The sequence below is a fragment of the Hemitrygon akajei genome, chromosome 19 (genome assembly GCF_048418815.1).
Source record: "Hemitrygon akajei chromosome 19, sHemAka1.3, whole genome shotgun sequence".
NCBI classification, from domain to species: Eukaryota; Metazoa; Chordata; class Chondrichthyes; order Myliobatiformes; family Dasyatidae; genus Hemitrygon; species Hemitrygon akajei.
In genome coordinates this window covers 58,642,520-58,658,862 of record NC_133142.1, presented here as the reverse complement: position 1 = coordinate 58,658,862, position 16,343 = coordinate 58,642,520, and the positions used below count along the sequence as shown (strand labels likewise).

The following is a 16,343-nucleotide window of genomic DNA, read 5'->3' as shown; positions in this document are numbered from 1 at the left end:
GAACCTTGTAACTCCTCCAAAGTTGTCATAGGTCCCTACTATAGTCAAAACTGTTGACTATAGTCCAGGTGTGGCCTGACTGGTGTCTTATAAAGGCTCAGCATTATCTCCTTGCTTTTATATTCTATTCCCCTGAAATAAATGGCAAACTTGCATTTGCCTTCTTTGCCACAGACTCAACCTGTAACGTAACCTTCTGGGAGTCTTGCACTCCATTGCATTCTCCATTGCAGCCATTGCATATTAAACTAAATGGAGTTGCTGAACATAAGGCAGCTGTAATCCAATACTAGTTCAGAAAGCATGTACCCCAGTCTCAGTGCTGTTCAATACTGGATACTAGTGCTTCTCATTGGTCTACATATGCTACTTAGTGGCAATGCATGGTAGCAAAGCACAGCAACAAGTACAAACTTTGTACATCAAACACATTTCTGAGAAAACCTCAAGATTCCAGACACTTGTGTAGATAAGTCATAGATTCCATGTGTATTTTTGGAGTTAGGTGCGAAGCTGAAGGGCAGGACCTCCAGGGTAACAATCTCAGGATTGCTACCTGTGCCACGTGTGAGTGAGGCAAGGAACAGAAGGATTATACAGATTAATACCTGGCTGAGAGGATGGTGCAGGAGGGAGGGCTTCAGGTTTTTAGATAATTGGGCTTTGTTCCAGGGAAGGTGGGATCTTTTCCGACGGGACGGTTTATACCTGAACTGGAGCGGTACTAACATTCTTGCAGGAAAGTTTGCTAGTGCTGCTCGAGGAGGGTTTAAACTAAATTTGCAGGGGGCAGGGATCCAGAATGTGAGAGAGGATAGCGAAATGAAGAATAAAGGACAGGTGGGGACTACACGGTTCCGGAATATTAAGTGTGTAGTAGAGAAAGGTGAGGCGGAACAAGTGATAAGGAGGACTCATGTACAGAGGGATGGTCTGACGGGACATGGAGTTAAATGTGCAGAAAGAATAAGTAAATTTAGGAAGGACAACAAAATTCAAGGGGCGTATAGCCAGATGAGAGTTCGGGGAGCTGGGTTAAGCACAATAGGCAGCGATTTAAACAGAGAGAAGAGAAATGGGCTAAAAGTTCTATATCTGAATGTACGAAGTGTCAGAAATAAGGCGGATGAGCTTGAAGCTCAGGTGCGAATGGGTAACTATGATGTTGTTGGGATAACGGAGACACGGCTGCAGGGAGATCAGACCTGGGAAATGAATGTACAAGGGTATACATGCTATCATAGGGACAGAAATGTGGGCAGAGGGGGTGGGGTGGCCCTATTGGTGAGGAATGAGATTCAGTCCTTTGCAAGGGGGGGGACATAGGATCAGGAGAAGTAGAGTCTGTGTGGATAGAACTGAGGAACAGTAAGGGCAAAAAGACCCTAATGGGTGTTGTCTACAGGCCCCCAAACAGTAGCATGGATATTGGGTGCAAGTTGAATAGGGAGTTAACATTGGCATGTGGCAAAAGTAATGTCGCAGTAGTTATGGGGGATTTCAACATGCAGGTGAACTGGGAGAATCAGGTTGGTGCTGGACCCCAGGATAGGGAGTTTGTAGAGTGCCTACGGGATGCATTCTTGGAACAGCTTCTACGAGAGCCGACCAGGGACAAGGCTATTCTGGATTTAGTGTTGTGTAATGAACAGGATTTGATAAGCGATCTTGAAGTAAAGGAGCCATTAGGAGGTAGTGACCATAATATGATAAGTTTTTATCTGCAATTTGAGAAGGATAAGGGCAGATCGGAGGTGTCAGTGTTGCAGTTGAGCAAAGGAGACTATGGAGCCATGAGGGAGGAGCTGGCCAAAGTTAAATGGACGGATATCCTAGCAGAAAAGACAGTGGAACAGCAATGGCAGGTATTCTTGGGAATAATGCACAAGGTGCAAAATCAGTTCATCCCCCGGAGAAGGAAAGATTCAAAGGGGGGAAAGGGGCCACAGTGGTTGACAAAGGAAGTCAGAGATTGCATAGCATTTAAAAAAAAAAGAAGTATGACAGAGCTAAGGTGAGTGGGAAGACAGATGATTGGGAAATTTTTAAGGAACAACAGAATTTAACTAAAAAGGCAATACGGGGAGAAAAAATGAGGTAAGAACGCAAGCTAGCCAGGAATATAAAGGAGGATAGCAAAAGCTTTTTTAGGTATGTGAAGAGAAAGAAGATAGTTAAGAACAATGTTGGGCCCTTGAAGAATGAATTGGGTGAAATTGTTATGGGAAACAGAGAAATGGCAGAAGAATTTAATAAGTACTTTAGATCTGTCTTCACTAGGGAAGACACAAGCAATCTCCCAGATGTTTGGATGGGCCAAGGACATAGGGTCACAGAGGAAATGAAACAGATTGACATTAGGAAGGAAACGGTGATGAGTAGACTATGGGACTGAAGGCTAACAAATCCCCAGGTCCAGATGGTCTGCATCCTAGGGTACTAAGGGCGGTGGCTTTGGAAATTGCGGATGCATTGGTAATCATTTTCCAATGTTCCTTAGATTCAGGATCAGTTCCTGAGGATTGGAGAATGGCTAATGTTATCCCACTTTTTAAGAAAGGAGGGAGGGAGAAAACAGAGAACTATCATGCTGTCAGCCTAACATCAGTGGTGGGGAAGATGCTAGAGTCCATTATTAAAGATGAAATAGTGGCATATCTAGATAGCAGTGATAGGATTGGGCCGAGCCAGCATGGATTTACCAAGGGCAAATCATGCTTGACTAATCTATTGGAGTTTTTTGAGGATGTAACCAGGAAGTTAGACAAGGGAGATCCAGTGGATGTAGTGTACTTCGATTTTCAGAAGGCATTTGATAAGGTCCCACATAGGAATTGGTAGGTAAAATCAGAGCTCATGGCATTGGGGGGAAGATATTGACATGGATAGAAAATTGGTTGGCAGATAGAAAACAAAGGGTAGCAGTGAATGGGTGTTTCTCGGAATGGCAGGTGGTGACTAGTGGAGTGCCACAGGGCTCGGTGTTGGAACCACAGCTGTTTACGATTTACATCAACGATTTAGATGAAGGCATTGAGAATAACATCAGCAAGTTTGCTGATGATACTAAGCTGGGTGACAGTGTGATATGTGATGAGGATGTTAGGAGAATTCAGGGTGACTTGGATAGGCTGGGTGAGTGGGCAGATACTTGGCAGATGACGTTTAATGTGAATAAGTGTGAGATTATCCACTTTGGGAGTAAGAACAGGAAGGCAGATTATTATCTGAACAATGTAGAGTTAGGTAAGGGAGTAATACAAAGAGATCTCGGAGTCCTTGTTCATCAGTCACTGAAGGTGAATGAGCAAGTGCAGCAGGCAGTGAAGAAGGCTAATGGAATGTTGGCCTGTATTACAAAGGGAATTGAGTACAAGAGCAAGGAAATCCTTTTGCATTTGTACAGGGCCTGAGACCACACCTGGAGTATTGTGTACAGTTTTGGTCTCCAGGGTTAAGGAAGGACATCCTGGCTATAGAGGAAGTGCAGTGTAGATTCACAAGGTTAATTCCTGGGATGTCTGGACTGTCTTATGCAGAGAGGTTAGAGAGACTGGGCTTGTACACGCTGGAATTAAGGAGATTGAGAGGGGATCTGATTGAAACATAAGATTATTAAGGGATTGGACAAGATAGAGGCAGGAAATATGTTCCAGATGCTGGGAGAGTCCAGTACCAGAGGGCATGGTTTGAGAATAAGGGGTAGGTCATTTAGGACAGAGTTAAGGAAAAACTTCTTCTCCCAGAGAGTTGTGGGGGTGTGGAATGCACTGCCTCAGAAGGCAGTGGAGGCCAATTCTCTGGATGCTTTCAAGAAGGAGCTAGATAGGTATCTTACGGATAGGGGAATCAAGGGATATGGGGACAAGGCAGGAACCGGGTATTGATAGTAGATGATCAGCCATGATCTCAGAATGGCGGTGCAGGCTCGAAGGGCCACATGGTCTACTTCTGCACCTATTGTCTATTGAAAGTTCAGTATATTATGTTCATATTGGTCAAGTGTAGCAGCTGATTGTATGAAATACATGGGTCACGCAGGCCATGCTCTCTTCTCATTACTACCAGCAAGGAGAAGGATGTACAGAAGCCTGGCGACAGACATTCCACAGTTTAAGAACAGTTTCTTCCCCTGAATAAGGTTTCTGAATGGACAATGGACAATATCTCAATATTTTTGCTCATTTTTGCATATATATAATAATCTTATTGTAATTTATAGTATATTTTATGTATTGTGCTGTACTGTAGCTACAAACCAACAAATTTCACAACATGTCATTGATTTGGACCAGTTGGAGGAATGGGCTGAAAAATGGCAGACGGAGTTTAATGCGGACAAGTGTGAGGTATTAAATTTCGGAAGGTCAAACCAAGGTAGAACACAAGGTAAATGGTAGGACACTGAGGAGTGCAGTAGAACAGAGGGATCTGGGAGTACAGGTACATAATTCCCTAAAAGTGGCATCACAGGTGGATAGGGTCGTAAAGAGAGCTTTTGGTACATTGGCCTTTATAAATCAAAGTATTGAGTATAAGAGTTGGAATGTAATGATGAGGTTGTGTAAGACATTGGTGAGACCGAATTTGGAGTATTGTGTGCAGTTTTGGTCACCTAATTACAGGAAGGATATTAATAAGGTTGAAAGAGTGCAGAGAAACTTTACAAGGATGTTGCCGGGACTTGAGAAGCTGAGTTACAGAGAAAGGTTGAATAGGTTAGGACTTTATTCCCTGGAGCGTAGGAGAATGAGGGGTGATTTGATAAAGGTATATAAAATTATGATGGGTATAGATAGAGTGAATGCAAGCAGGCTTTTTCCACTGAGGCCAGGGGAGAAAAAAAAACAGAGGTCATGGGTTAAGGGTGCAGGGGGAAAAGTTTAAAGGGAACATTGGGGGGGCTTCATGCAGAAAGTGGTGGGAGTGTGGAATGAGCTGCCAGATGAAGTAGTGAATGCGGGACATTTAAGAAAAACTTTGACAGGTATATGGATGAGAGGGGTTTGGAGGGATATGGCCCAGGTGCAGGTTAGTGGGACTAGGCAGAAAAATGGTTCGGCACAGCCAAGAAGGGCCAAAAGGCCTGTTTCTGTGCTGTAATATTCTATGGTTCTATGCTGATAAACCTGATTCTGATGAAATTTGATGATGTTATCAAAGTTGCTTCATAGTGAACAGAGTATTGCTTGTTCAGATAGACAATAGGTGCAGAAGTAGACCATTCGGCCCTTCGAGCCTGCACCACCATTTTGAGATCATGGCTGATCATCTACTATCAATACCCGGTTCCTGCCTTGTCCCCATATCCCTTGATTCCCCTATCCATAAGATACCTATCTAGCTCCTTCTTGAAAGCATCCAGAGAATTGGCCTCCACTGCCTTCCGAGGTAGCGCATTCCAGACCCCCACAACTCTCTGGGAGAAGAAGTTTTTCCTTAACTCTGTCCTAAATGACCTACCCCTTATTCTCAAACCATGCCCTCTGGTACTGGACTCTCCCAGCATCTGGAACATATTTCTTGCCTCTATCTTGTCCAATCCCATAATAATCTTATATGTTGCAATCAAATCCCCTCTCAATCTCCTTAAGGATAAGGATAGGTTACAGTGAGCAAGATCTGGAAAAATCAAGACAGTCAGTGTTATATCTTCAATAACAGATTTTAAGCTGGATAATATGATTGATAGCATTCTAGATGGCATCTCATCTGATTCTCACACATCTGCTCTCATCCCCTCTACTGGACAGAGTAAGAGAAGAGTTCCTTGGGCCTCATTTTCCAACCATTCAGCTTCTGGATTCAGTGGATCACCCTTTGCAATTTGGTGAAACTTGACATCTGATTTTTTGGAATGCCTCTTCAATCCATTGGGATGACCCAATACTTCCTGGTGGTTACCACTTTAAATCTCCACCCCATATGCCCTCTGATGCCTTTGTGACCTCCTGTCCAATGTAAGCTGGAAGGATAGCATCTTGAATTTTGTCTGAGCTTGATACCCAAACCTCCAGAAACAATAACAAATTCAAGAGTTTCAAATAACTTGCCTTTTCAGTTGTATTAGATCCTGCAATTCTGCTAAAGGCCATCCATTTGTAACATTGGCTCACTTTTTCTCTCTTACTAGCATGGATTGACCTGCGCCTTTCCTACAACCAGCATTTCACAGTTTTTACATTACTTTATGTTCTCTCCTTCTAATGGCCCTAAGTAACCTAGCAATAAAATAACTTTGTGTTTATCCCAGCAGCCAGAGTCCTTAACTCTCTCCACCACACTCTTTGCATCATAAAACTAACTTGCTTCATCTCTTAACCAATTCTGAATAAAGTTTTTCTCCCCAAATGATTGAATTCATTCTGCAGTTTGAGAGGGAGAAGCTTAAGTCACATGAATCAGTATCACAATGATATAAAAGGAATTACAGAGGCATGAGAAAGGAATTTGCCAGGTGGATTGCAGGAGGATACTGGCAGGGTTGACGGCAGAGCAGAGATGGCTGGTTTCTGGGAATAGTTCACAAGGGACAGGATAGATATGACCCACAGAGGAAGAAGTTCTCAAATGGCAGGAGTAGGCAACTGTGGCTGACAAAGGGTATATAGTATTAAAAGAAGTGGTCCCAACACTGACCCTGTGGAACATCACCAGTCGCTGGTAGACAACCAGAAAAGGATCCTTTTATTCCCTCTCACTGCCTCCTACCTATCAGCCAATGTACTAACCATGTTAGTAACTTTCCTGTAATACCATGGGCTCTTGGTAAGCAGTCTCTTATGTGGCACCTTGTCATAAGGCCTTCTGAAAGTCCAAATATACAACATCCACTGTATCCCCTTTATCTATCCTACTTGTAATCTCCTCAAAGAATTCGAACATATGGCAAGATTTTCCCTTAAGTAAACCATGCTGACATTGTCCTTTCTTGTCCTGTGTCACCAAGTACTCCATCACCTCATCTTTAACAATTGACTCTTAACATTTTCCCAACCACTGAGATCAGGCTAACTGGTCTATAGTTTCCTTTCTGCTGCCTTCCTCCTTTCTTAAAGAGTGGAGTGGGATTTGCAATTTTCCAGTGCCATGGCATGATGCCAAATTTCAATGACTTTTGGAAGACCATTACTAATGCCTCCACAATCTCTACAGCTACTTCTTTCAGAACCCTGGGGTGTAGTTAATCTGGTCTGGGTGACTTACGTACCCTTAGGTCTTTCAGCTTTTTGAGCATCTTCTCCCTTGTAATAATAATTACAAGTATCTGGGAGTACAGTTAGACGAGAAGCTAGACTGGACTGCCAACACAGATGCCTTGTGCAGGAAGGCACAGAGTTGACTGTACTTCCTTAGAAGGTTGGCGTCATTCAATGTCTGTAGTGAGATGCTGAAGATGTTCTATAGGTCAGTTGTGGAGAGCGCCCTCTTCTTTGTGGTGGCGTGTTGGGGAGGAAGCATTAAGAAGAGGGACGCCTCACGTCTTAATAAGCTGGTAAGGAAGGCGGGCTCTGTCGTGGGCAAAGTACTGGAGAGTTTAACATCGGTAGCTGAGTGAAGGGCGCTGAGTAGGCTACGGTCAATTATGGAAAACTCTGAACATCCTCTACATAGCACCATCCAGAGACAGAGAAGCAGTTTCAGCGACAGGTTACTATCGATGCAATGCTCCTCAGACAGGATGAAGAGGTCAATACTCCCCAATGCCATTAGGCTTTACAATTCAACCGCCAGGACTTAAGAACTTTTTAAAAGCTATTATTAATGCTTTTTGAGATAGTGATTTAGATGCATATCATATTTTTACTGAGTTAAGTATTGTATGTAATTAGTTTTGCTACAACAAGTGTATGGGACATTGGAAAAAAGTTGAATTTCCCCATGGGGATGAATAAAGTATCTATCTATCTATCTATCTATCTATCTATCTATCTATCTAATTGAACTCACTTCTCTTCCCTCATACCCTTCAATATCTGGCACACTGCTAATGTCTTCCATAGTAAAGACTGATGCAAAATGCTCATTCAGTTCATCTGCCATCTCCTTGTCCCCTGTTATTATTTCTCTGGTCTCATTTTCCAGTGATCCTATATCCTCTTCAATCTTTCCTCTCTTTTTTTACATACTTGAAAAAGCTTTTACTATCCACTTTGATATTGTTTGCTAGCTTACTTTCATATATCAGCTTTTCCCTCCTATTGATTCTTTTAGATTCTTTCTGTAGGTTTTTAAAAGCTTCCCAAACCTCTATATTGCCTTTTTTTTATATACCCTCTCTTTTGCTTTTACATTAGGTTTGACTTCCCTTGTCAGCCACAGTTATACTATTTTGTCGTTGGAGTATTTCTTTGTTTTTGGAATACATCTGTCCTGCATCTTCCTCACTTTTCCCAGAAGCTCACATCGTTGCTCTCTGCTGTCATCCCTGTTGATTTACTTTGGCCAACTCCTCTCTCATACCACTGTAATTTCCTTTACTCCACTGAAATGCTGCTACATCAGACTTTACTCTCTGCCTATCAAATTTCAAGTTGAACTCAATCATATTGTGATCACTGCCTGTTCTTTTACCTTAAGTTCCTTAATCACCTCCGGCTTATTACATAACACCCAATCCAGTATAGCTCATCCCTGAGTAGACTCAATGATGAACTGCTTCAAAAAGCCATCACATAGGTATTCAACAAATTCACTTTCTTGAGATCCATTTCGAACCTGATTTTTCCAATCAATCTGCATGTTGAAATTTCCCATGACCAACATAACATTGCCCTTTTGACATGCCTTTTCTATTTCCTGTTGGAATCTGTGGTTCACATCTAGCTACTGTTGAGAGGCCTGTATGTAACTGCCATCAGGGTCCTTTTACCCTTGCAGTTTTTTAACTCAACCCACAAGGATTCAAATCTTCTGATCCTATGTCACATCTTTCTACTGATTTGATGCCATTCTTTACCAACAGAACCACGCCAGCCCTTCTGCCTACCTTCCTATCCCTCTGATATAATGTGTAACCTTGGACATTCAGCTCCTAACTACAACCATCCTTCAGCCATGATTTACTGATGGCCACAACATCATACCTGCCAATCTGTAATAGTGCAACAAAATCATCCACCTTATTTCTTATATCTCTGTGCATTGAGATATAACACTGAGTATTGTATTTGCTACCGTTTTGATTCTGCATCCATGTTGCACTGATACACACCCTGCTGGCTGCAATTATGTTCTATCATCTGCCTGCCTTTGCTGATAGTCTGATTGCATGGTATCTCTGCTTTTTTACCATCCGTCCTATTCTCTTGAGAGGTTATCCCCCTTAACAGTATCCAAAATGGTATACTTATTATTGGAAGGGAATGACCACAGGGGTGCTTGCGCTAACTGCTTATTCAAATTTCCATTTCTCATGGCAGTCGCCCAGCTACTTGCCTCCTGCCACTTCGGGGTGACTACTTCCCTGTAACTCTGATTGATTATCTCCTCACTCTCCCATACAAGCCAAAGGTCATCCAGCTGCAGCTGTTTGCACTTGACACAGATCAGTTTGCTGGGAGACTCTGGGTCTCCGAGGACTCCAACATCTGGCATGAAGAACATACAACAGGCATTTACTACACTAAGTGCAGCAAGAGAAAGCCAAAAGGGAACCTTAACAGAAACGTACCCAGAGCCAATGTGTTTTTCGAGCTGAAGCCTCCTTTGATCCAATGCCTAGCTCTCCTACTCTAACCGCTGGCCTACAACCAACAATGGCCACCTCATCAACGGCTTTTAAACAAGCATCACTGACCTGTGAGAAACCTTGTCGCTGTGGCATGCTCCTGCCACTGGTTAGGCTGCCAGAATGAGCCGGAAGGTTAAAGTTAGTAATGCCCTGTGTCCAAAGGAGGTTGTGATGGGGCAAATGCTGAGCTGATGCTTCAGTCTTTCTCCAGAAAGGATCAGGGGTCTATTTTATTTGCCATATTCTGTACACTTACATATATTAGGAATTGCTGTGGTGAGTTGGTGAGAACGTAACATGCAACTGTCACGTACACACAACCCTATAAAAGTATCAGCAGCCATGGAACACACCTGGAGTCTGTGTTGCTGTTAATAAAACACTCTTTTATTAGTAACTACCAAATATAGAAACTTAAACCAAGCAAACCAAGAGTTAGCGGCATATATAGGTGTAAAAAATAAAGTTCCCAAGATCATTCAAGCTCAGGTGGCAAGAGTTACAATCTTACGATGGTATGTAAGAAAGTTCAGTTCAATCCACAAAACTGAGGTGAGAGAGAGAAGTTTATAATCCAAATAAACAGGTGTCGTCGATTTTCCCGTTTGCCGAATTCTTCAAGTTAGCCAAATGTGACTCCACTAAGGCTACCGTCTTCAAGTGGTAAAACTACCAACCCAGGCAAGGGCTAAACACACCAGTGGTTCCTATCGGGTCACCCTTACACACACTGTGACAGCCACTGATCCAGTTCCACGACACGCGAAGTAACTCCAACAGTGATTTGCCAGAGGGGTATCTTCTTCAGTGAAATACCACACTCACACAAAGGGTAAACACACAGGTGGTATTCACAAAGGTTTCCCCCTCACCAGAGAACCCATTCTTGTGGATTAACTATGTGACATTTCGTATTTGAATGGAACCAAACTCACACTTACGGGCTACTTGGAGAGAGTCCAAACAGTGATCTCTTTGTCACTAGGTTTCCTCTGTTTCAAGCCTTCCTCTCCTCTCTTCAAACTTCTTCCAGTTGCAGCACTTCTGAGAGTTATTTGTCAATACTCTGGATCGATCTGAACTCACCCCTTTGGGCTACTGAAGGTTTAAACCAGCGACCCCACTCACTGGTGTCTTTCATTGACCAAATCCATCTCGACTCAGACTGTGTGTGTCTCTGTGTCCTTGTAACAAGCTGCAGAAAAAATGTAAACATTCATTGTCCATCAAATAACTCCACCTCTCTCAGCATAGTAACCAAACAATTTTGTAGTCAGTAGAAATCCAACAATGTCCAAAAGCCAGTCTCATTCTCTCGGCGTTTTAAAGTGCCAATCCACAGAAAAAGTTAACCCTGGGGGTATAAAACAGAACAAAAAAACTACCCTCAACAATTATATAGAATAAAGAATTATATAAAAAATAAATTTAATTTAAAGTTCAGATATGCAATAAAATGTGCATAAGTAATAAATACCAGCATGTATTTACAATGTAAACAGTGTTATAGAAGTTGGGTTGAAGTGTTTGCAGTGCAGTGATGGGGAAAATAGAGAGGTTTGGGATGGAGCTAACTAGAATGGTTGATTAGCTGCCTGGTGGAAGAAAACTTTAAGATTGCATTAAGTTTTTGTTTTAATAGTTTTGTAGTGCTTTTCAGAAGGGAACTTCTGGAAAATGTAGTTTTTCAGGGTGGGTGGTGCTCACAGTGGGTTTTTTTTTGCTTGCTTCTTTGTCCTGGACACATACAAGTCCTGTGGTGATGGTAGATTGCAGTCAAGTGAGCTGTAGTTTTTGTATAGTGAGAGGATCATACACCAAACCTGACAGAAATATTGTAAAAAAACAATAATCCAATGGAGCTCTCTTATTTCAGTGATACTTATTAATGTGAGATGCCCTTAACTAGTGTTGCCAGAGATCTGATAGAAGGCTGTCTTCAAACAGAGGGAGTTTTCTCAGCATCAGCAGTCAGATTAGGAGAGAAAATATCTTTCCTGTTTATTTTTACTGTTTCAGCAATACAAGATTGAAGGAATAGTATCACCAGTTTCTAGTATATCACTGTGAGGCTGTAGTGAGGAATTACCCAATTGAGATGGCACGCCAGCATTCTGGAGGCATTGATATTTTGTATTGGTTGGCCCAGTACCTGGGAACAGGGCTGGCGACACTGTTCAGATGAAAAGTAAACAAGGACACAAGTTGGCATGTCCAAAACTATACCGGGGAGGAGGGGGGAATGCATTTTCAAAATAAGAAACCAGCACAGAACAAATGTTTTGAGTTGAGTCTTTAGTTAGTTGTACATTTCTCGCTGATATTTGTGATGTGTCTGGCTAGAAGAATCTGGTTTTGTTCAGATGCAACAGGCCTAAAGTAATTTCTTTCTCCACAGGGTATCAGGAGACACTGAGCCGATTAGCTGCAATCCTCGCCAAGCACTTTGCTGACTCTCGAATCATTGGAACAGGTGAGGCATTGTGGGTCAGCTCTTACTTGATTCAGGTCAGTCTTTTGGGTGAAGTTCACTATGGCTGCTGGAATGAAGGTGATCAAGTTGTACAAGCCAATTGCCTAGTCTTCTAGTATGTTCTGTCTACATGACATGTTTGATGCAGATTTAGAAATGCTTTACTCTGGTTGCAGGCTGAGGGATGAGGAACTTGTGGTCATCTGAGGATGTTGCTAAGGCATTTCTTTGGAGGAGAACAATGAGTGGCTCTGCTCAGCTCAAATGCGAGTAGTTACTTGTATTGAATAGTGTTTCATTTCCCAGCCCGTACACCCTTTACCTTCTAAAGCAAAAATGATCTTTTTAAGGTAATGAGGTAGACTTTTATGGGTTTTGACTTGGAAGTTAAAGGTCAATGTCTGTTGCTCCAACTCAGCAACAGTTAGGAAATTTTGGAGCTACAGGTTTGCTATTGGGTGTAGCTTTTGATTCAGTTGAGATGAACAAATTGTTGAAGGTCCCAGGTCTGTGTGCAGGTAGTTTGAACTCACCAATACTTTGGGTGGTTGTACAGGCAGATATATTAGACTTTTAAGAAATTCTTAGATGGGCATGTGGATATTAGTCAAATGGAGGGCTATGTAGGAGGGAAGGGTTAGATTGATCTCGGAGTAGATTATAAGATTGACACAACATTATGTTCATTCCATTATTATTTATTTATGTTTGTTTTAATGATTTAATTTGATTATTGTATCTGTAATTTTAAGGATACATAATATTTCTGATTTAAAACGAAGTTTGTTTTGTAAGATGATCCAATTGTTACTGAATATTTGTGAATGTTAAACATTCCCCAAACATATGGTTAGCTTTTTCAGTCCATCAGACTGGTGGGGACACAGAGACTCCTCTCTATCCAGGCCATTCCAGAGTCCATCAGACTGGTGGGGACACAGAGACTCCTCTCTATCCAGGCCATTCCAGAGTCCATCAGACTGGTGGGGACACAGAGACTCCTCTCTATCCAGGCCATTCCAGAGTCCATCAGACTGGTGGGGACACAGAGACTCCTCTCTATCCAGGCCATTCCAGAGTCCATCAGACTGGTGGGGACACAGAGATTCCTCTCTATCCAGGCCATTCCAGAGTCCATCAGACTACTTTTGTTGAAGCAGCCACAAGGCTCCAAGTTATGCTGCAGTGTTTGGAGCTAAATGAGCAGCAGAAGATTGAGCTGGGTACACAGTGGAACAAGTTTTGTAGTGTAGTGTGGTTTTGGTGTTCATTGTTTTGAGGCTGCTGGTATTACCTTGTGTTGTGCTGAATTCACTAACATCTAGTAAAAGTATTTTTTGTATTATTCGTTCTTAATTGCTTCACAAATAAAGATGCAAGGCAATCACTTCCAGCTTTCTCTGAATCCCATATTCAGCACTTCACCTTTCTGAGTGTTGGTTTTAGATTCTCATACTGTTCTAGGTTTCCAGGACTCATCTCCCACTTACTCTTCCTGTTCCTCGTGAATTGGATGGTACTCTTGCCATTTTTGTCCACCATCGTCCCTTTGCAGATGGACGTTAGTTGTCACAGTACCACCCCATTACTGATTTCACCAGTTGTGTATCACTCTAGTTATTGGTACTAACCAAGTCAGGTATAGAACATGGAATCAATTGCTCCTGGAAGTTCATATAAAGGTCCCATTCCCCACATCAGTATCTTGACCAGTTCTAATTGCTTCAAAGTACATTTATTATCAAAGTATGTATGCGGTTTTGCCCAGGCCTGCACCCTGGAGAAGACTTTCCAGGCACAGATTCATGGTCTCACAAGACTAATGGATGCCATACATACATGTATTCAGTATAAAACCCTGAGGTTTGTCTTCTCCACAACCATGAAACAAAGAATACCATGGAGTCCATTCAAAGAAAAACATCAACTTGGTCCCCCACCAAAAAACAACAAATTCGTGCAAAAGGCAACAAGAATTTTGGAACTTCATGTGGATAGGGTGGTGAAGAAAGCTTTTGCTGGCCTTTATAAATCAGAGCATTGAATATAGGAGTTGGGATGTAATGTTAAAATTGTACAAGGCAAAATTTGGAGTGTCGTGTATAGTTCTGGTCACTGAGTTATAGGAAAGATGCAAACAAAATAGAGAGAGTACAGAGGAGATTTACCAGAATGTTACCTGGGTTTCAGCACCTAAGTTACAGAGAAAGGTTGAACAAGTTAGGTCTTTATTCTTTGGAGCGTAGAAGGTTAAGGGAGGACTTGATAGAGGTATTTAAAATTATGAGGGGGATAGATAGAGTTGACGTGGATAGGCTTTTTCCATTGCGAGTAGGGGAGATTCAAACAAGAGGACATAAGTTGAGAGTTAAGGGGAAAAACTTTAGGGGTAACACGAGGGGGAACTTTACTCAGAGAGTGGTAGCTGTGTGGAATGAGCTTCCGGTAGAAGTGGTAGAGGCAGGTTCGATATTGTCATTTAAAAAAAAATTGGATAGGTATGTGGACAGGAAAGGAATGGAGGGTTATGGGCTGAGTGCAGGTCAGGGACTAGGTAAGAGTAAGCGTTTGGCATGGACTAGAAGGGCCGAGATGGCCTGTTTTCATGCTGTAATTGTTATATGGTTATAAGAACATTAACCAAACCATGTGCAAAAAACAAATTGCGAAAATGGTAGCAAGAACATTGACCTCCCCCACACGTAAAAAAACAAATCATGCAAATGGCAACAAGAAAGGATGAGCAAAAATACAGAATATAAAAACACAAAATCAAACTACAGTCCAATCTGCAAACCGTAGACCCTGAACTTCAAAACCATCCTCCGACAGCATCGCGGGTGAGAGAGAGACCACCACACACAGACATATTTCTCTGGCAGCAGCGAGTGAGGCTGGTAGACAGAATTGAACATTCATTTGCCTTTTGCACTCACCTTAAATGTTTCAGTCTTCTTCAACACTTTAATCGTGAGTTCGGCAAGAAATGGAGTCGATTGTCTTGACCCCAAGGTCGCTTGTCTCCTGGAATCTCTCGGAGACAGCAAAATGCCAGTTGATTCAGTCGGCCTGAAAACTTACCATCAAAACTGTAGATCATAGGCTCCAACATTACCAGAAACACATTTAAAAGAAAAAGATGTAAAAGAAAGAAAAGAAACAGTTTACTGTCTGGAAGATGTCACCCGTGGTAGCCTTGTTTGCTGGAGCCATCTTGACTGGGTACCTAGGCCTCTAGCTATTTATTGTTACTATAGTAGCAGCCAGCTCTTCTGTCATTTAGGCCCTTCATGCCAATAGGGATGCATTAGAAGAAAAACTTTGTTTTATATTTTACTACAACCAGATGTCCACTTCCCAATTAATTAGTCGTTTTAGTCCTTGGGTTTTAATAAAGTGAGCTGTCTTCCCAATTTATAGCTGCAGCTTAGTGGAGCGAAGACAATGTTACTTTGGGGTATGTTCATTATCTCATGCCAGATTAGTTCATCCAGTAATTAATCAATCCTGAAGATAATTTTGTTAATTAAGTTATCAATCTCCTTGTGTTTATTTTCTGATCTTCACAAGACATTAACTCCTTGCATGTGGCAACCTTGAAACTTTGGTTCACACTAAAACATTGCATGTTTCTCTATTTGGGGGCTGGCTGTTTTAACTCCTTGACTACCAAATAAGCTACCATCTCCACTGCTTTCACCAATACATCCATAAGCAGGAATCCACTGGTGTTTCATGACGGCGTAGATAACCACAAACACTGAACAGTTCTCATGTACTGAGGAGGTTGAATTGAATGATGTCCTCTTGGCTTAATCTGTAACTTCTACTATCAGTTACTTCAATTATGCCAATCCATCCCTGATTAATGAGATTGACATCTCCTCCCAAGGATGTAGTGTACAGTACTGAGTAAGTTTTGTATGCATTGGTGGAAATTATTCACCGCATTAATTAAGTTAATAAAAAGCTTTGATCCTCTCTCATTCTCTTTCTCTCCCCGTTTAGATATTAAGGATTCTCTGATGCAGGCTCTTGCCAGCTATGTCTGCTATCCACACTCTCTGCGAGCTGTTGAGCGCATCCCAGAGGATCAGTAAGTACAAACACCATTGGTTACTGCATCTGCAATCGACA

The 16,343-nt window shown here is 42.0% G+C and overlaps 1 protein-coding gene across 1 annotated transcript in view; it reads left to right on the top strand.

The window, feature by feature from the left end:
* Window positions 1–16,343, top strand: part of rnf123 (ring finger protein 123) — a 435,502-nt gene that overhangs the window by 197,750 nt on the left and 221,409 nt on the right. Inside the window, exons 28-29 of the mRNA XM_073072589.1 lie at window positions 12,132–12,206; window positions 16,215–16,302. Of these exons, the coding sequence (XP_072928690.1) occupies window positions 12,132–12,206; window positions 16,215–16,302 (163 nt within the window). The remainder of the gene's footprint in view (window positions 1–12,131; window positions 12,207–16,214; window positions 16,303–16,343) is intronic.